The sequence below is a fragment of the Cyprinodon variegatus genome, unplaced genomic scaffold (genome assembly GCF_000732505.1).
Source record: "Cyprinodon variegatus isolate N-32 unplaced genomic scaffold, C_variegatus-1.0 Scaffold244, whole genome shotgun sequence".
NCBI classification, from domain to species: Eukaryota; Metazoa; Chordata; class Actinopteri; order Cyprinodontiformes; family Cyprinodontidae; genus Cyprinodon; species Cyprinodon variegatus.
Window position 1 is genome coordinate 394,521 of NW_015150697.1, and position 21,923 is coordinate 416,443.

The 21,923-nt window shown below is 36.3% G+C and overlaps 1 protein-coding gene across 1 annotated transcript in view; it reads left to right on the forward strand.

The window, feature by feature from the left end:
* shank3 (SH3 and multiple ankyrin repeat domains 3) overlaps window positions 1-21,923 on the forward strand; it is a 285,728-nt gene that overhangs the window by 143,661 nt on the left and 120,144 nt on the right. Inside the window, exons 5-8 of the mRNA XM_015381921.1 lie at window positions 10,503-10,611; window positions 11,136-11,287; window positions 12,178-12,345; window positions 17,370-17,486. Of these exons, the coding sequence (XP_015237407.1) occupies window positions 10,503-10,611; window positions 11,136-11,287; window positions 12,178-12,345; window positions 17,370-17,486 (546 nt within the window). The remainder of the gene's footprint in view (window positions 1-10,502; window positions 10,612-11,135; window positions 11,288-12,177; window positions 12,346-17,369; window positions 17,487-21,923) is intronic.

The following is a 21,923-nucleotide window of genomic DNA, read 5'->3' on the forward strand; positions in this document are numbered from 1 at the left end:
CATATACATAGCAGAAAAGATACTAAATGAATAAGAGGCGCTATTTAGCACGTTTTAAAGACCAAATCCTTTTAGCACGCTGTTGATAGATCAGTTTGTACATTTTTTAGCGTGCGCAGTGAAATAGCTCACGTTTTTATACACGCAAACCTTTGATAGATCCGGCCCTCACTGTAGAATCTGAGCCCATAGTTATGTGTAGTAGAGAAACAGGAATAAACTCTAAAAAATATTCCCACCAATGTCATCTATAATTTATCTGTAATCTATCTGTCTATAAAGCTTCCCAGTTGGTATTTCTCTCCAGGATGATGTCACAGCCAAACAGGAACAGACTAGATTAAGCTACTATTGGGGAAAAAGCAGTACAGTAGGAACATATAGTAGAGCATTTTTCTCTTCACATCTTAAAATCCTCAAACACAGATAAAAGATAATAACGTAGTGATTTTGATTCTGAAGGTGGTCTGCAGTAATTAGAAGTAATAATTATTATGATTTATTATCATGATTTCACCATATATTTGAATAAGATGTTTTATTCAGATTTTTTATCTTGAATCTGGACATAAAATATGTATATCTTGTTCACAGAACACACTGTCAGCTGGCCTGATTTATATATTTTCCACTGAATATTTAAACTAATTTATATCTGCTCTATAAACTGCATTCTATTCAACCTTTACAAAGTTTACTAGCCTAAGTTTCAAGTGCATTTCAGTAATCCTGCGGCTTCTTCTGTATGCTAAGTAATTTATTAAATCCAGTTTCTCATTCATATTAACAGCCTGTGTGTCCCTAAATTAACACAGTAACTCTGCAAAATACAGCCGAGGTAGCAGTTGTCACTTCAAGCCTGCAAAGCTATTTTGTTCAGGCTTATGTACGGCTGAAAGTGTGCATGCACAGAAAAAGATAGCTAACGAGACGAGCATGTAGGATCATACATTAACATATCACAAAGATTATTATATTATTGACAATTAGGAGGACCACTTGTTTAGATGGTCCCCTCGGAAATAAAAGATCGTTCTCTACAACTTAAACATTATTTTTCTTGTTTTGCTCATTTTACTATTATGGCACAATTTCATATATTCTGTCTGAAATTTTGCAACTTCGTGCAGCTTGTAGTGTCAGGGTTTGAGGAACCAAATGCAGAGGTAGGGAGGCAGAGGTGAGTTCTTGCAGTTTTAATTGATTGTTCACAGGTAACAGAGGCAGGAATCCAAAATCCAGCTAAAAAATGTAAAACAAACCAGAACCTTGGAGACATCAGGGAAAACAACTACGAGGAGCCAGGGAAAGACGAGGAAAGATGAGGAACCAGCACTGAGGAACTGCACAGGGAGAGAGAGCACATTTATGGCTGACTGAACAAAGGCAGGACTAACGAGCTGATTGGGAGAAGGTGTGAACAGAGGCTTCTAGAAAGGAGATAGGGAAAAGGAGACAAACACAAGAGGGCAACATAGAAAAAACCTAAGAACTCAAATATATCCAGAAAACACAACAAAATAGGAATTAAACCAATAAAACTGAATACTTAAAAGAAAACTGAACAGAACCAAGACAGTGACATGTAGAGCTATAAGGTCCACTTAACTGCTATTAAACTTTACTGGAGTGTTGCTCAAAATCAAAGTGACCCATCTTCCATGTTGTTCAACCAAAACCTTTGAAACAACCTGAGCTTGCAAATCTTGACAATTTTGTCATACTGATGATTATTTTAAGGCCTAGTTATCAAATTAATGTTTTAGAGTAATTGAATATACTACGCACATATAAAACCCATGTGTACATAAATAGAGTAATTTAAAAAAAATACAAATTGAGTTTGAGCTTAATCAAATAACTGCATATTTACAAGATACAGAAAAGATGTTTTTCAAACAACTGAGTTTGTTTGAAGTAATGATGGTTCTCCTACAATAATTCTCCTATGTGCACCTAGAATGCAGCAGCCTGTCACTGGGGGAGCTCTTTGCTTCTGCAACAGCTTCACACTTTGGGCTCACTTTTTCTTTTAATTTTGGAGAATAGATTCCATTTTATATTTTCCTTTAATATTTGACTATCTATTTGTCCTTGGCTATGACAAGACTATGCTTAAAAAAGAGAACTCTGCAGGTCACCTTTCAGTCTTTTTAAAGAACATTCAGGGTCATGAAATTCAATAAATATTATTATGTGTTTGATAAAATAAAAAAAATATCAAAGGCCTCTGAATTAATAAAAGAATGTGCTGTATTTTACTATCCAAAAAAATAGTCAGTTAAGCTACAACGTATATGTTAACAGCTTTGAAATGATGATTTTTATAATTCTTAATAGTATTTCTACAAAAACTCAGTATAACTGCTGACCACAAAACTCACTCTTTCAAAGAATTATGATAATAAACACGAAACTGAGAAGAGACTTTCTAAGAAATCATGAATGGCATACTGTGACTGTTCAAAGACATTTTCCTTCTGACCGGTAAATCATCCTCAAAAGTTGAAGCAAGAGGGCAACCATTTCTTCCCAGGATACAAATCAGTATGAAATGGGTTTATACATGTCTAGCTTTTTGAGACTGCAGACTGGGGGGGGGGCTTTATAAATGCTTTAAATGTTTTTTGACCAAGCTTCTAAATTTAAATTAAAAGGATATTTTGATCTAAAAATAAAAACAGCCAATGAAATACATGACTTTTAAAAACATAGTCTTAATTAATAAAAGATTTACATAGAGTATGAGATTTCATACAGGCATATAAAATATAACTAAGTAGTTATTTGGTTATAAAGCTATGAAACCTTTTTATGTTTTTATTCAAAATTCAGAAGTGCTTTAAAAACTACTAGTCATTGTCATTGTTATGACTTGGTAATTTTGAAAATTGCCTCAGTGAAACAATCTGGTGTTGCACCTGTTATATTCATCTTAACTTGCCTGTTGGTTGCCTCTGGTTGAACAGACAGCCTACTGTATAATGTCTACGTCATTACCTTGAACCACAAGGTTTACCAAATTTATGTTGTCACTACTTACAAGGTTGTTCAGCCACATTTATCTCAAATCATGCCAGTCAGAGGGTGTCTAAATCTTTTAAATTTAACGCTAATGACTCATACTACCCACCAAGAAAAGTCACCATTAACCATCACTTTTACATCACTTAGATCTCTTACATCACTTTGACTTTTACACCCTGTTTGTAAAAAGGAGCGCTACCACAGGTCATTCATCCCTGCTGCCACCAGACTCTACAATGCGACACTACATTGACAATAACTTGTGCAAATGTGCGATTACATTTTTTTTGTTTTTTAACAGTGTCCTGTCTGGTAATGTGGCAATAAGAATAATTGTCTTGATGCCAGAAAGAGCCCAGCAGATTTAACTTTCACAAGTGGAGCAGTAGAACTATTGACATAGTGTTCAGATTGTTTTATGCATATAAATGCTTTATTATAATTATGCAGGGAGTTTTACTGATTATAAGGACACTGCAATGTAAGTAGAACAGGAAAAGAAAAACGGAAAAAAAAAGGAGAAAAGATTAAAGAAAGAGGAGATAAAAGGGAGGTAAGGATAAAACATTTTTATACTGCTTGATCACCTGCAAAGAGTTGTAAAAAGAACAGCACAACTAACAGACATGGTATAAGGTATACAATAAAGTAAAACCTAGATACTATCCCTAAAGTAGTATTATTTAATCTGATATGTGTTCTGTGTTATCTGAAGATAAGAATGTGTAACCTGACAACAGCCAGATGCATGTCTCGCTCCGCCCAGCTCCACGGAGAGAGACATGCATCTGGCTATTGTCAGGTTAAAGAATGTGGGCTTTCTGTATGAAAGTGAATCTCTGTGCAATTACAATTTAATACCCTGTGCAATATCCTGTTTCTTTATTTTTAACACCCAGTGCAAAAACTAAATATATATAAATATCCATCTATATTAAATAATCCTGCTATAAAAAAAAAAAAAAAAGTTGTCATATGAGGACGCAATGTACAGTATATACAGTATATATCCCATGCACCTTTGTCTTTCTTTGGCACATTCTTGTTCTCTTTTTGACAGCTTGAGCTGAGTAATTTTCTCCACTGTGAGATCAATAAAGTCAATCAATCAATCAATTCAGTTTATTTATAAAGTCCCATTCACAACACATGTCATCTCAAGGCACTTCAGAGTTCAATCAATCAATCAATCAATCAATCAATCAATCAATCAATCAATCAATCAATCAATCAATCAATCAATCAAACAATCAATCACACTCTAAGGTTTCCCGGTTCTCAATATTAAATCAGTTTTGTTAGACAAGTCTGTATTTCATTTTTAAATGTTTTTCATTCTAAATGACCCAATTTTCCTTCTCCGAGTCTCAGAGCCAAGTTGAACCCAAAAGGTTGCATCATTGTAAAGGTCTCATTAAGTAAATTTTTAATAATCACCGGTTGATTCAGTTTAAATAAAAAAAATTAAGTACAAAGAGAAGGTTTTCATTAAAAATGTTTTTAATTAAAAACTTTTTTATCCTACTATTTCTTCTAGCAAGTGTCTTAATATTACCAACTTCTTTTTCATGCTCTAAGCAAAAAATGGTGCTTGTAAACAAATGAGTATATTAATCAGTGGATGTCTCATCTTCACAAACAGAAAAAAGAAATAAAGCACTACTTTTATATTAATATTTTTGATTACCACCCGGTTGAATGAAAAGATCAGTTTCAAAGAGCAAAGTGGTTAATGGCATTTAATGAATATAACTGTTTTAGAAACTAATTTAAATTCAGATATAATATTTGCAAACTGTACCTCATGAAGGTGTTGGCATGCAGACCAGTGAACATATGTAAAAGTGTGGGCTTGTCTGGTCTCGGCTGTGATTGACAAATGGATCGACAGAGACACAAACATGGAGAGCAATAACAGAAATGAAAGGTAGCAACTGACGAGCGTTATGAGGCAGAGGATTTCTGAGGAGCAGGCCAGAGGGCCTAAACTGTGCCGATCTGAGCGGACTCTAGAGATGCTTTAAGAGTCCTGAGGCAAAGAACCATAGAATGGGTACAGATTCTGAAGGAAAGTTTGCGTTTGAATTTCAGATGATTGGTTATATGTAGATTAGAGTGAAAACTACAATTGATTTTTATACTTGCTTCAACCTGCTACAGAAGCATGTGGATGACCTATGGAAAAATCCACTGTGGCAGAGTCACACCTTTACTGATATAAAATTTAGATGGTCTACTGTATATCCATTAAAGATGAGATAAGAAGGGTTTATACACAAAAGCAAGATTGCAACAAATGCACAGTGAGCTTTTCCCTCACACAGCTTCCCTTAGGTTCGCACCAGAGCTGCCCTTCGACATAGAGATATCATGGAAATCCTTCTATGAAATTTGACTTGAAAAAAATATATATGCCACTAAATTCTTTTAATTATAATAATTTTAATCATTTAAGTTTTCTAATTAATAAAGTTGCTCTAAACAGTAACTAGAACATAATCATGTCCAGATTAAACCTGTGGAAAGGAATGGACTTGTGTTTAACAATGTTTGCATCATGTTTGTAAGAATGATGCTCATTGGAAAATATCTCTCTGCAGACATTCTAGGTTTCTGGCCTGTTGATATCCAGTCCATTAATAAATCCTCTGTTATTGATTTGTATCAGTGTGTTAGTAGGTTATGACATCCTACAGCAGTTTATTTAGAGGTTTTAGACTAGAAGTCACGCAGCTATTAGATTACCAGACAAAATTAACTACAGCATTTTCTGCTGTAGCCACTGTGTAAAGCAGCAAATCTGACTTTTCATAACATTATAATTGTTGACAGAGGTTTCTATTAAGATGGTTACTGATATGAATATAAGTCCAGTACATTTACACTCTAAATATTAGTAGTATATTTGGACAGTGATTGCCCCTTCTAATTTTAAATGCACACAGCTGTTTTCAATAAAGGTGACTAAACTTTGAAAATACATGGAATATAGAATAAATGCTGGGATAGAAGACAAATTGTGGAGGAAAAAGGATTTTCGGAAAGCATGTTGCATATTGCATGCTTTGCCAGCATCCTGCAGAGTGTGGTTTTGTGTGGTCAGATCTGGGCTGATCATTTTTCGTTTTAGTGACAGAGGATGCTGTACAGCAGCAGCCATGCTTCCAAGAGCCTTGCAGTAACTGACTTCAAACTGTGCAATTTGAAGCCCATCCCAGTTGAAATTCTTAGTGTTCAAATAAATGACACAGCACAAGCTGTTTTTTATACAGTTCAGCTAATGACATTGTGGTTATTTAGCTTAATTTGGAGTGGGCTCTGGGTTCATAATGTTACACTGTTTCACTTTCTTTGGAGTCTGCTTTAAATTTCCTGTCTATTTTGTAATGAAGTGAATAATGCTTATGGGAAATTATTGGACGTTTAACACATCCAGGCAGTGATGAATGGCCTTGCTGCTAAATATTGACAGTACATTTGGAAGATTACATTCATTAGTAAATCAGACTTGGCAGAATGTTGAATGAAATTTCATCAAACCAGGGAGATACTGTGGAGGTGTTTTTGCTAATCTTTGCCAGGTTTTTCTCTGCCTGGCTATGTGAGCTTGCAGGGGTGACAGGATAAATGGAAACAGATAATTTACAGGGTTTTGGGCCAGAGCATGAATTTAAGATTGCTCTCCATTATATAATTTATTTCTCATAATGTTAAAGCCTTATTTATAATAGAGTAAGTGGGAAGACAAACATATACCTAATGTATTTATGCTGCAACTTGGACGTAGATTAAAGCAGATGATGGGTAGATTGATTTGGACTGAATGTGATTAAATTAAAGTTGTTTTATATCTACTTTGAACTATCAAAGTAGACATTTTTTGCTTGAATTTAACTCTACTGTATTTTTTGTATGAAAGCCTTTTGTATTTTCTTTCAGATTTTTTATAGTTATGTTACCCACTTGTTTCAAATATTTGAGCTGTCTGCTCAGCATGCTATCAAGTTTTGCAGGGAGTTCTATTCATGATAAATTTCTCTATTTTAGATATGCCCATGCATGCCGAAAAAAATGCACAACATCAGCCTCCGAGGTCCAAATTGAGGCTTAATACTGTATAGCACCCTACGAAGAATTTTGTTTCAAAATTATCCACTGTTAATAATTCAATGTTCAATAATTGCTTTGTTTTTAACAATCATCTAATCAGGGGGTTACAAAAACATTTTCTGATTTTGTTTGTAAAACAGTAATATATTTCCTTTGAGTTCAAGCGCTCTGTGCACTTGTGTACAAAATCAACATAAGAACAATCAACAAATACAAATTTAGCATCAAAAGAAGTTTTTATCCGTCATTCCTTTGCTGTGAAATAAAATGCCTCAAGGCTATTAGCTGTTATTTGTTGATTTTTAATTTTTTTTTAAAATGACATTCTCAAACAGTTTAAGAGTCCCACTCTGTACCGGTCCCCTTATAACAGGGGTTTTCAAACCTTTTGAGTCATCTACGCTGATTAGTTTGTCAAAAATCTATCAACCAACCTTGGGTTGATAGATAAAAGGCAAAGCTCTTGATTTATCAGTCGGTATAGTTTCAGCCATCACCTATGTTCATGTTATCTGGTGGCTTGGGACGGTCTAAGTGTCAGGGTTAGGAGCTTGGTCATCCAGGGGAGGCTTGGAGTAGAGCCGCTTCCCTCCATATTGAGAGGAGTCAGCTGAGGCGGATTGGACATCTGTTCCAGATGTCCTCTGGACACCTCCCTGTTCCAGGAACGTCCCACCAAGAGGAGACCAAGGGGAGAACCCAGGACACACTGGGGGAACTGTGTCTCTTTATTGGTGCTTGAGCCTAAGGCTTCCCCCAGCAGAGCTGGAAGATGTGTCTGGGGAGAAGGAAGTCTGGGAGGGTCCGGTGAGACTGCTGCCCCCACAACCTGGTCCTGGATAAATGGAAAATGACGAGTATCCTCAAACACTGAGTTTAGTAATGTCTGAGTCCAGCTGAAGAATGTATTTCACCCACACAAGAACTCTCTCTCAACTACTAAGATGTTAAAACAAACGTAAAACACATGCTAATATCATTCAGAACATACGGCAAATCGATGAATTAAGTTTTAAACAGTGGGCAGTTGTGATTGAGAGGTACTTTTTTCACTGGCTTTTTAACAGAGAAATTCAAACCCATCATCTGAAAGATCCTTTCTTCCTTTTGCAAGTTCCACTGATAAAGCCTGATTTCAGTGTGAAAATATTTGTCATACTGTACTGTAAATGCATACTGAATTTTATTTTTCAAATTCAAAAAGCTACTGAATAAGAGTGGGGAAACGTATAAGATGAAGCTTTTAGGAAAACTTTCACATTTTAACAAAATAATCAGGTTTGAACCAAAAATGTATCTCTGTAAGGTTCATGTAAAAAATCTATTTTGACCATTCCTGTTTCAGTGCTATGAATACACAATTTAAAAATAGCTCTTCGTCATTAATTATTTGAAGAAATTATATTTCAACCAAGACATCTGATAGTCGTTTGGCATCTTTAAATAATTAATACAGTATATCACAAAAACCCCCAAAACATTCTCCCCTTTAATCCAGGCTGGCTGTTCATGTTAGACTGTAATGACTTACATAATAATATATAGAAAAGGGATTTAATCATTCTATCAGAATGGATATATTTTCAATATTTCTGAATACGTTTATGATTTACTACTGTTTTAGATGTAGTTTATTTGGAGAAGTTCCATTTCTAGTAACATTCATTACCTTCTTTAATTAATAAAATTATTTAATTGCCCTTCAGGATTAAAAAAGTATTTTTGAGTTGAGTTGAAGTCTTTGTTTTGCGATTATACCGTTGCATAACAAAGCTTTTCCCTTACGGATATGATTTATTACACCTCGTCGTCTTTTTGGTTTGGTTTCAGAATTTGAAGAAATTTGCCAGTTTGTGTGGTTGTTTCTGAAAAAATAACCCTCTCTGTGTGTGTTTTTGAATAAAAGTGCATTTGACGGCGTATGTTACAGACAATAAAAGATAGCCAGGGGCAGAAAATATCAAGAGTTCATTAGGGTCCTCGCTGAGGAAAATAAAGTAGACGCCTTTATCCAGCCTTGTGTTGAGCAGGCAATAAAACACACATCAGGCCCACCTGATTGGTAAATCATCCGAGGAAGCTCTTCACGGCATTATCTGCAATATTATTCAGGACACACAAAGAGCTGTCATTCAGACACACACACTTACACATAGACACAATCTCCATGCTCTTCCCACTCATGTGTACATTGGCTGCAAGAGCTGTCTTTGTATCCCATCACCATAACAACTGCCTGAAAGCACATGTGAAAAAAAGAGAAAGCCAAAGTGAATTTCTCTCACTCAGTTTGACTCAGAGACATCGAGTGTAGTGGTCGCTGGATCTGTACAGCATGTCAGTGTGATGTGTGTGAACAAGAAGCTGGCTTGTACAGGCAAGTGGGATATAGATGATGGTGTGGACGGAAGAGCCTGGTGTGTAAGATTTGGGAAGTGTTAAAGGGGATAACACTGAAACTGGATCAGGCAGTTTATGATGGTGAGTGTCAGAAGGATGCTTCTTTCTGTTTTCTGTATTCATTGTGCATGTAGCTGTTTGGAAGAGTTAGGTGTGGCATGTAACATGTCTCCAGTAAGTTGTAACAACAGTACTTTGTGGATGGCAATATTACCTGACGATAAAAGCGGGAAAATGTTGAAAGAGTGCAACAAAGTTTTTTGGTAATCCTCATTAGAAAACTACTACTACTTATATCAAAGACAATAGTTTATACTTTTATTTAAGATTTCATTTAGATTTTTCATGTATTTCACAACCATATTGATTTTTATTTTATTTTCCTGTTTTCAGCTCTCAGATAGTACCACTACTCAGGCATTTCCCCTGGTTTTACTTTATTTAAATAGTCTACATATTTACTCTCTTTCATTATGAGAATGCATATTTCCAATTATAAGAAAATAAATTCCTTTGTTAGGTTTTTGCATCAGCTTTTCCTTGGAGAGAGTGTTTACGCCCTGAAACAGATTTTTACCTCACAGTAACATGACTGATGCATTAACTAATCATTTTTCCACAGCTATTAATATTACATATGCAGTCAACATGTGAAATTAGCCTGCTAATCTTATTTTCTGAGCCATAACGCCCAAGAATGAAAAAAAGGATAGTCAGTTCAGCCTTCACACCCCTCTGTTTTTTACTCGCTTCTATTATAGCTTACATATCTTCTGGTCCATTTGCTTGGCATGACAGAACAGAAATAAAACCTTCAAACACAGAAGGAAAGAGCAGAGGCTGAAGCTTTCATCTGTGGACTGCATTATTAAACATCCCTATCCACATGAGTCTGACTTCACCCAATCACAGCTATCTCTTCCTCATCTTTCCTTTAACCTTACTTCCTTGTCTCTCTGCATCAGGCAAACTTGAAGAAGTTTATGGAATATGTGCAGCAGAGGAACACTGAAAAGCTCTCAAGATTCCTGGAAAAGGGCCTGGATCCTAACTTCCATGATCCAGATACAGGAGGTAAGGAAAGGGATATTACCCAATGATCACAGATAAGGTGTTCTGTTGTACTGCCTATCTTCATTTAATTTGTTTTTCTATTGTATTTTCTACCTTTTGCTGTCTGTCCTCAACACAACTGACCATGTAGGGCTTTTCTGAAATAAGCCTCCTGCTTGCTGGGAAGCTGGATTATTCATCCTCCTAATCGTCTTATGTATATTCAAATGTTTGTTCCACCACAAAGGAGGTTGTTTCCCTGCTGGGTGACCTGTAGTCCCACAGATGAGCTGCAAAGTGAGGGGAACACAGGAATAGCTTAGTGTAACACTAAAAGAGCTGCCATTTAGATAGACAGGAATGTGACAATAACCACAGACAGTCGGTTATGTAAACAAAGAGTCACTTTAAATAAACAGTTTCAATTGTAATGTTTTAAATGTTGACAGCTACAGATATTATTTTCATCAAGACTACACAGTGGTGTAACTGGAAAAAATGTTCATTTTGAATATAGTTTGCTTACTCAGCCTTGGATCTCACAGAATGCCCACTATCGCTGGCAGCACAGTTGGAGGGATGTACCGAGCTCATCAAAGTGCTTAAAAATGGAGGGGCACATCTGGACTTCCGAACAAAGGATGGCATTACGGCCTTACACAAGGCTGTGCGCAGCAAGAATCACACCGCCCTTATAGTAAGTACAATACACAAAGGTACATACTGGCGCTGACTCTTCTGTTTTATGTCTTTGGTCAGATCAGTTGCCTCCAATTGGTTCCTGTGGGAATGTATCAATAAAACAGGGATTGATAACCTGTTAGCTTAAATAAGATACTTGAGTAATTATTCAATAAGTGAAGCATACAGTAGCATCCCCTATTTGAATGAACTACAATAGCAATTGAATTGCCTTTCATGTTGTGAAATTGGTTTTGTGCATCCTGCAATTTTCTTGTTTCTGAATTGGTTAAATTTGATTATTTGCTTTCACTCATAAGCATTCTCCATACTTTTGATATCTATTCTTTTATGCAGTATGCATAAAGTTCCAGAACTGTAAAAAAACAACAGTGCCGTGGAGAAGTATATATTTTTCTTATCATCATGTGTTATATACCATTACAAGGTCCTTCAGAGTTGTTAAATGGAAATTAAAGACATGTTTCAAACATTTTGTAGAAGAAAAAGTGGTGTGCAGGTGTATTTAGATGACTTGAAGCTCTGCATTCTTTGCTTTTTTCTTCCACTTTAAAGTTATGCGTTACTTTGTGTTGGTCTGTTACTAAATCCAAACAGTACATTTCAAAAACATGTATGTTAGAGAATATTGAAACGTTTTATGGGTTTCAGTATTGCTAAAGTTATTTTTCAATGAAGTGTAATTGCTTTTGTTGAGTGCATTTTTGTTATTATTTTTAACAACAGCTTCAACACATGCATACTAATAGGGTATATTTTCAGGATTTATTAATTTAATTTGACATTCCAGTGGCTGCCACTACATGGTGACTGCCTGTTTTTTAATTGTATGGAATAAATCCTCATTTACCTGATAAAACTTCAAAACTAAAACTTTTCCTGCAGACACTGTTGGACTTGGGTGCTTCACCTGACTATAAAGACAGCAGGGGTCTCACTCCTCTCTACCACAGTGCAATGGTTGGGGGAGACCCCTACTGCTGTGAACTGCTGCTGCATGACCACGCACAGGTCGGCTGTGAGGATGAGAACGGCTGGCAGGAGATACACCAGGTAATACACCATGATATACACAAACCATCAACAGCTTTGATGGACAGTTTGTAAGAAAGAAACTGTATGGTTTTCAAAGTTCAAGTAAATGAATACAAAGTCTAGGAACTCCTTAAGAATAACATTCCCTTCAACAAAGAGGAATGATTTCTATCATTCACATCATTAGAAAGCAGATTAAGGATCATATTGATGTGCAGCTGGTCAAGGTAAGTAGGCAGATGAGAAAAGAACCATAATGGCTTCCATCCCCGTAACCTCACATGTGAATGGGGTCCAAAGATTAACTCCTGGTCCACTCTACAGTATATGCTGACAACTATTAACTACAATTATTATAATAACTATAATGCAATAAATATTAACAAAACAGATTTGGTTTATATTAAGACATATAAAGTTTTATATAGCCAATATTGTTAGCAATTACATTCAAAATATAGTACCTGCTGCTACCTGTGAGAGAATCTTCACAATCATCACAGTTAGCATTACTAACTTTAGCATATAAGCAGCAAAAATGCTGTAAGTTCTTAGTTGTCAATGCAATTTTTCTGGTTTCTTTTTGTCTTAAAGATGACATATTAATTTCAGACGATAGTGATACAAATAACTTCACAATTAGCCAGTTTTTTGTCTTTATTTTTAAATTATAGTCAACTTTAAGGTAAAAGACTGTAACAACTGCTGCAACTGAAAGCATAATGAAGAAAGGTTCTATATATCTTTTTGAATAAAACTTAAAATCAGATTGTAAAAATCTTTTTTCTAGAAAAAAAAACAACATCTTGATATATGTCATATATTCATATAAGGCTTATCAAGTCTAAGGTTCCTAAAGCATTTTACAAACTCACAGACTGATAGTAGAAAGTTGCATTTTAGCCTCAGCCACCCTAGGGGCTCTAATAGAAACAAAGCTACCGTACAACCAGTGGCGCCAGGCCCAGGGACCACCAACAGCAGGGTGAGGTGTGTTTTCCAAAGACGGAATGGGGGCTCATACTTGCACAACACCCCTTTAATAGTAACTTTTGAAAAATGCATATTACCTTTGTCAACAAGGAGGTCATCAGTTTTTTTGTATTTTTTTGTAGGTTTATTGACTGCTGTTTTCTGACAACCATTGCATAGTTTAATAAGGACCTGAAGTCTGTTTACTCAGTTTAACTCAGTTCAATTCTTTGTGTTTGTTAGTTTGACAACATTTTAATTGCTAATGTCAATTCTACTTCAAGGACCAATATTGCTCAGTTGAGAACATGGACACACACACAAATGAACATACTTCATCTTATCTAGATGACAGTGACAAACTGACACTGCTATTTCATTTTGAGGCAGTTGAGTGGAAATAATTGTTCCCAGAGATTCATACTTTGATGATTGCAACTCTTGAACTACCAGGTCATGATGGTCCCAGCTGAGCTTAGGTGAATAATCAACTTTAAAGGGCACTTATGGAAATATGTAGCCTGTATAGGCTGTCCTTACAGATAGAGTTACAGTAATAAGAAAGTACAGTACATCCTATGTTCTGAGTTTTTAGCATTTAACTTTTAGGCTTTTGCACAGGTGGAAAGAAAAGCTGTTAAAATCGTATCATCTGTTTAACACAGGCATGGCACACACAGAGGATAAAGACTTAACAAGCCTTATTGTTCCCTTAATTGAAGACTCTATTAGGTGATAGGGCAGTTTAAATTCCTAATCAACCAGTGAAGGCTGGTTTATTGGTTTGCCTCACCTTCAGTACTCCAAATCCAACAATGAGAAACAGACTAAATGCCTCTGCATGCACACACTGTAGCAGATATGATGAACTCTACACAATGCCAACATTCTTGGGCCAAGTAGTTTGCTATACTGTTAAATGGTGTACTTTGTTATTCATTGAAAGTAAGGGAATCTGGAAAATGTAAAGGTTCCTCCCTAAGAAATTCAACTCTTGCAAATTTCCAAAACAGCTGAGCAAGTATTTGACCCCAGGATTCACCTTGACTGTAATTATATGTGCAGCAGCAACAGCAAAGTAAGGGCACTAAAATCCCATAAATCAGAGCTCATCCTGCTGGTTAAATGAAGCATCACTGGCTTTTCTGTTAAAGCTTCAATGACAAGGTGGCACAGGGTTCTTCTCTTTATGAAGAAGCAATTAAAGCACCTATATGCAGACCAGGCACCCAGCAAAGAATCAGCGATTGCTCTGTCAGTTATTAGCTGGCCACTAGTCACATGTCACATTTGCTTTAATTAAAGTACTCTTAAGCAACTCACCCTACATGACCATAACCAAGTCATTTACTACTGTAGCAGTCAAAATCATAAGACCTGTGTGTTAAAGTGGTCTAGACCACTGAGAGCAAACCCAGCATATCTTGTACCTTTTTTTCCTACACACCGCCTTAAGGCATGAGCTGCTCTCAAAAATGTACCGTACCATTGCAGTTTTGTTGGTATAACTGACTAATGACAGAGCAATACTAAAAACTGATGATCTTTCACACAAATATTGGACTCCAGCTGTTGTCATCACATCTGTACACATTGCTTTTGAGTTGCATGGAAATGTACACAGTTTTGTTTTTTAGATGAACTGCCTAAAGTGGGCCTATTGGGTGCTATTTTAATGTCACTCTGTATTTTTTTTAATTTTCATATAAACTTGTTAAATTATGCAATATTTATCACAAAACCATCTAAGTGCTGCTCTAAAGGTCAAACAGTGTCTATTGCAGGACCTATTCCTATGCACTCAAACTGTACATGCCAACATCATCATAGCCCTTCGTTCAGGCATAACAGCTACATTTGCAAACAGGTGCCCCCAAAAGTGAGTCATTCTTTCATTCACTGCCTTTGCATCTGCCTTTGGTCACCACTAAGTATACTTTGTATGCCTACCTTTAAGCTAGATTCCAAATTTGGTCAAAGTTGGGCCTTAATTTCGTTGGATCGATTTTGGTCCGGTCAGGCTCTTAGATTTATTTTCATGTCATGCAATAAAATCTTAGTCTATTCAGTTGTAATGGATATAAAATCTATTTTCTTTTATTATAAAATTATGGACTAGCACTTAAGTTGTTGTCTACTCTTTTAAGAATAGAGAGAAATTGGGGTAAAGTATATAATTAGATGCTACTGTAGTCCACGCTGCAGCTGCAAGGTGGGAGCAGATAGCACATCTAGGTTTGCTCTCCTACACCCTGCATGTGACCTTCGTGACACACAGGCAATACTCACTCTGAAGTGAACAAAAGCAGACATGTATAAATATTTCATTTGAGGCGTTACTGCTACTAGATGCAGTCAGTCTGTGTGGTGTGCACCACTGCACTGAGCTCTAGGTTAAACCATACTTAGTATAGTGGTACATGCTGCATAGACTTCATTATGTCTATTAGCACTAATAGCATACATAAAATAAATTTTTCATGTTAGGTTGTCTTCAGGCTTTTGCCCACAATTTAAGTGCGTTGTTTGGACTCTGGCCAGGTCGGGCTTTATGCCCGCGGGTTTGGGACAAGTTGAACCCGACCTATAGTCTATTGCTAAGTCAGTAGCTGGAACCAGCAGCTATTTAAGCCGCAGACCCCCAGGCTCCACAATTCTCCACCTCAAAAGATCTGTTTTGTAACCACCCGCATACAGAATCCAACCTGTTTGAGGTCCAGTAATGTTACCATAGTCATGATTTGGGGAGCCTTGTCATCTCCTGGTCTTGGTCCACTGCATTGTATCAAGTGCAAAGTCAGCACAGCTGTCTACCATAAAATTTGAGATCCCTTTGTGTTTCCATCTACTAAAAAGCTTTATAGATATGCTGGTTTCATTTTCCTGAATGACTTGGCTCCTTTCCACACTGCCAGAAGTAATTTTACCTGCTTTAATGATCATGGTTTTAGTTTGCTTGACTGGACAGCAAACTTAAAGAGCATAAACCACAATGACTGTAATATATTCTTCCGTCTCTCAGTGCAGATCACTACCTATCACCAATATTTTTATCTAACTTTAATATGGCCTGCATAAACAAAATACAAACTGTTTTAATGCCTACACAAATAATGGATTGTATTAATAGGTTTTATGCCTGCCAACCCTTTCATATGTGTTTGATTTTTTTCTGCATGCTTTTCGGTATTAATAAACCTTAGGTATACAGTACACCATTTGCAATGGAATATGCCAAAGAAAAGTGAAAATGTGGAACAATCCCAGCACTATTTTTGCATTCCCTCATTTCTTAAATGCACTCCAGTGAGAAAAAGACAGAAGCAATTGAGCAATTGCTGAGGAGAGGTATTTTTCCTCTATATGAATGACAAAAGACAAAACAGGAAAGTAAAGAAAAGATGAAAAAATATTGCTCCAAGTTAGGTGCAGCAGCAGAGCAGAAAATGTCCTACAAGAATAACTTCACACATTTACATTTAGCCTCAGGTAGTGCAAACAAGATTTTTATCTCCTTTTAGAGTCTGTTGTTGTGAGTGAAGAGGAATTCCTGTAAAATGTAGCTATAAGGAAGGCTGGAGGTGCTTCGGGATTGGTGAGCAACACCCTTTATCCTAGTGGACGTGGTGCTCATAAGAATTAATGACAAAAAATGAGGGGGAAAAAATGAAAATGAAAGATTTTGTACATATTTCAGATGAGAAATGTTGGGACACTGTTTTCATGAACTGCTTAAAGCATCATCTGGTATAAGTGCCAATAAAACTTCTTCTACTAGCTGTTTTAAATGGTAAAGAAAAAAAGTAGTTAAGAGTAACATCTTGATGATGACAAGTAGACAATAAGGAAAGATGCTGGCTGCAGCCCAGCTGTCTCTTATTTAAGTGCTTTTTGATCATAGTTTTTGGCCAGGTTCCTCATACATATTGTGTTCCTCAGTATAATCCTATGTGGTTCCTTCATGGCACCTCGTAGCACACTTCATTTCTTAACTGCATTTTCAACCCATTGACAATGTTTTCTCAGTAACACTGAGCCATAGCAGTAAGTTTATTCATTTATCATTTTAGGCATGTCGCTACGGCCACGTCCAGCATTTGGAACATCTGCTGTTCTATGGAGCTGACATGAGTGCCCAGAATGCATCTGGAAACACCGCCCTGCATGTGTGTGCTCTGTACAACCAGGTAACTTTCATTTAGACAATAACATTTCTAACTTTTTTTTAACCAGTTCTGTAAAAGAAAAAGTTTAGCTTCATTATGGTGACATGACTCCCTTATAAAGCATGTTGTGCCTTAAATGCTTACACAGAATATTCAAGTGTTGCAGTTTTGGCTAAACTTAATAATTTAACATATTAAACCCTTTCCCTTTTGGTTTTAGCTGTCTAAATTGTATCCCATGTTAAATATTTATTGCTGCGCATGACCAATACATGAGTATTTGCACTCACTTAACTGTACACTGTGTAGAACACTGCAAGTTCAGTCGATGCCAAATATAGTTAGAGCTTTCCATGCATTTGTTTATAGATTCTGATTAAAAATGTCTATATTTGTATAAACTTTATAACCAATTACTTATTGTAAAACAATTAGTGCTTCAAAGTTTATGTAAAGAAAAATCGTTTTCACTCTAATTGTTCTAGTTCTTTTCGTATTTGATACATTTCCTTAAAAATAAAGCGTGTTTGATGAAAGGCCTGAGAAGGGCTGACTTATGTTATGCCACAGCTATCTAACTGGGAGTGGTTTATACTGTAATTGAAGTATAAAAAAAAACGTACAGCTTTTTTATTCATTTTATTTTTTTTTTTTTTCAAAAAGCTGTCATTATCCTGCTGGTATGTTTGGCACTGACAGCCCACTGTTGTGAAAATGTTGGATCTTTATGGAACTTTATATGTTCACCTTTCTGATTTTTATAACTCGACATCATACTGTAATTGTATGATATTAGTCGGTTTTTACTGTTTGTGCCAGTTGTTGCATAGCCTCGTAAAAAGAAGCCATTTGCTTTAAATAGAATTTTTTTTTTTTTTTTTCAAAGGGTTGTGATGATAATCCATATTGCTAATTTAAACGTTTTCTTCTGGATATTTAAGACACAGAGCACATTGCATTAGCAAAACAATTCAAAGAGCTGTATATGAACAAAAGATGCAAGAAAAACCGAGAAAAGTATAATGCAGAGGCATCATAATGGCAGATAGAGAAAAGTTTTGACAACAAACATACTTATTTTTCTCAATCTTATCTACTCATTGACAATATTTGCCTAAAATTAAATCAGTCTCTGTCTGGGGAGCTTGTAATTCCGAGGATTGTGTTTTGTCATCCTAGCACAGTTTGCTGATGGTCAATTGTCATGGAGAGAACTACTACAGTACCTCTCATTGTTGGTGAACTTTTACTTTCCACTGTTTGACTTTGAATAATAGGGGATTGTTCATCTTAAAAGCCGTCTCCATGGGAGTTAGAGACTTCTGATGCTATAAACCTTCTGCCTAGAGACTACTCCTTTCTCTTAGGAGATGTCACCACTTTACATCGAAAGGCTACTTTTCAGTGAATGTCAACTTGGACAATAATCTTTGTTTGGCAGTAGACTTTGACTTTCCACCAACAGTTCCAGAGTGGAAAACCCTAAATCACCTCTGCAATCTTTTACATATTTTGCCTTTAACCACTTTATGCTGAATGTTAATGTCATCTCTTAATTTTATCCAATTTGATGCACGGAGTGTTTTATGCCAATGTTTTTATAAAACATTATCAAAGTTTTTCCCTTTACACAGGTCTTAATGTAAACTTAGCTATCAAGGTTTTTTAACACTGTAGCTTTCATGACTTCCAAAAGAAACACATTTTTTTTTTTGTTTGAATTCAAATTTTATTTTATGGTCTTCTAACATGACAGGAAACGTGTAAAAGGTTGTCTTAAGTAATTTTAATATGGTAGTTTTACCATGTTTTGGGCACTTGATGCTCACCCTCCAACATCAGTCAGTTATGTGGAGTAGATAACTCTAAACATACTGTGTGGCAGACCATGATAAAGAAACCTGGTCTTGATCCTGCAATGTTGGGGAATTTATGGCCCATCTCAAATTAACCTCTACGCCCAAAAACCCTGGAAAAAAATATTTATTCTCAGTTCCTTCTTTCCTTGATAAAAAAAAAATAATATCACTGATGTGTTTCCTTATGGTGTTATACATTTTCATCAAAAGGAGTCAGCCCTGCTGAGAGTTTATAATGACATTCTCCTGGCATATGATGATTGTGTGGTTTCTGTTTTGCTGGACTTAACTGCTGCTTATATACAGTGGATCATGGCATTTTACTGTCACGTCTACTGTACCAAATAGGCATTAGTGGTACAGCTCAGTTGTGGCTTAGGTCATATTTGACAGACAGAATGTTATCTGTAAAAATTGCAGGGTGTGGATCCTTTTCTGCTCTGCTGTCTTGTTGGGTCTCTGAGTGTTCAGTTATAGAGGATTTGCCCTTTTCTCTGTGCCCTCTTCCTCCAGGGTCTATTTTCAAAAACACTTTGGCTTCTCTTTCCATTGCTATGCTGATGATTGCCAAATATGTGTGCCTATGAGTCGAAGCAATGCATGGTCCATTAAACCTCATTTATTGTGTCTTGAGGATATTAGAGGTTGAATAGTGATACATCTGCATTTTAATGAACAAAGACTAAGACTAAATTTTGGACCTAGAAGATTTTTTATTTTTATTTTCCCTTCTTGTTACTCCTGACTCCCTGACATTATAACAAACATTGGTTTAGGACGCACATGATTTTCATGTGACGGCCATGTTGAGCTATAGTTTTATCATTTAAGTAAAATAGCAAAATGATCTAGTAATTCATGCAAATTTCATTTAATCTGGATTAGATTATTGTAATTTCCTCTGTTATGGAGTCAAACATGCCTCACTTGGTCGTCTCCAGTTGGTGCAAAATGGTACGACATGTTTTTTTAACAGGAACACGGAAAAGGGAGAGCATCACTCTGGTCCTGGCTTCTCTTCAATAGATCCCAGTGTAGCTCAGAGTTCAAAAGGGAGTAAAGAGTTCAAAAATCTTTTTTTCCCTTTTTTTTAAGATCTAACTGGCCTCTCCCTACTTGGAAAAGCTTCTCATCCTTCCTAGAGGAGACAGAGCCTTCTCTATACAAAACATAGTTCTACACTTCTGAAACAGATTTGTTGTTTCACGTGCCATCTTAGTAGGCTACGATAGATAACCACATTATGGCTTCCAGACGCTTAGTAAAAAAGGATATCGATATCATTGGTCAGAAAAAATCAATGTTGCAGACATTGCAACACTACAATATCCTACTATTTGTGCAGCTTCGCACGTGGTGTCTCACTACACTGCCCAGCAGGTATTACTTCATGCCAGCAACAAGTATTCCTTCCAAACTGTTTTAAATGTGGCACAGAGCTGACAAGGCTCCCCAGGCAATATCTGGCACTGAGACATACTGCTCAGAGCAGCCAGTCACAAGGATCTGCAGCTTTTCAGCCTCTCTCCCTCTGCCTCATTGACAGGTGCGCGATGGGAGACAACACAAGGCATCCAACTAGACTTTGTTTCTTTTGTTTTTGTATATAGTATCAGTAAAAAGGGAAAACGATCACTCAACTATAAAGCATGAAACGTCTGCATGGCACAATCTGACTCTGATGCTCCTAGAGTTTGAGGTTAACTTCTAATCTCCTTAGAAGTTTTCTGGGCTTTTTAGTTATCATTCGTATTATCCATTTCTTTGATTTGCCATCAACCTTCCACCTGCAGCCACATCTATGGAGGCTGGCTATAGCCTCATATATATAAAATTCCAGAATATTAACACAATTATCTTTCATTGTCTTCTTTTGGCTCATGTTGAGTGTGGTACACACCATGTCACCAAACAGCACAGTGATGAGCTGTAGCCCTATACACAGGCCACTGTCTGATTACAGTTTGTAGACACCTGAAATACTAATAAGTGGACACACCTTGATTCAACATATCCCTTTGGTCACATTGTTTTAAGTCTTTTCCATGGGTACCATCATTTTTATCAAGGCCTGTTTTATGAGTTTATCCTTTAAATCGTTCTGTTAAAACATAATTGAAAAGCATGTTTAATTTCTACATTTTCAAATATCTTTTCTTTATTAGTAATTTTGTTTTAAAGTTATTTATGTAACCATTGTTTTTTTTTCTTTCTAATATTGCTTTTGCAAAGTGACAGCCCGCTATATGTGCAGGCTCTCATTAGCATTTTTTGTGCTCTTGTGTGCTTATATATGCTTATAACTTAGTGTTATTTTCAGATATGTTGCTTATCTTTGCGAGATGAAGTTACAGTTTGAACCAGTAGGCATTGTCCGGAGGCTATGTTGCTTCCAGTCAGGACTGACATCAGGTGCTTCCAACAACATGTTAGGGTTGTCAAACGTATCGATACTCAAAAAAGTAACGATACTGAAACGTTGTATCCGGATACAATACTCATTTTCAAAAGTATCGATACTGAAACGTTGTATCCGGATACAATACTCATTTTCAAAAGTATCGATACAGCCATCTAAAGTGCAGAATAGTGGAAAATG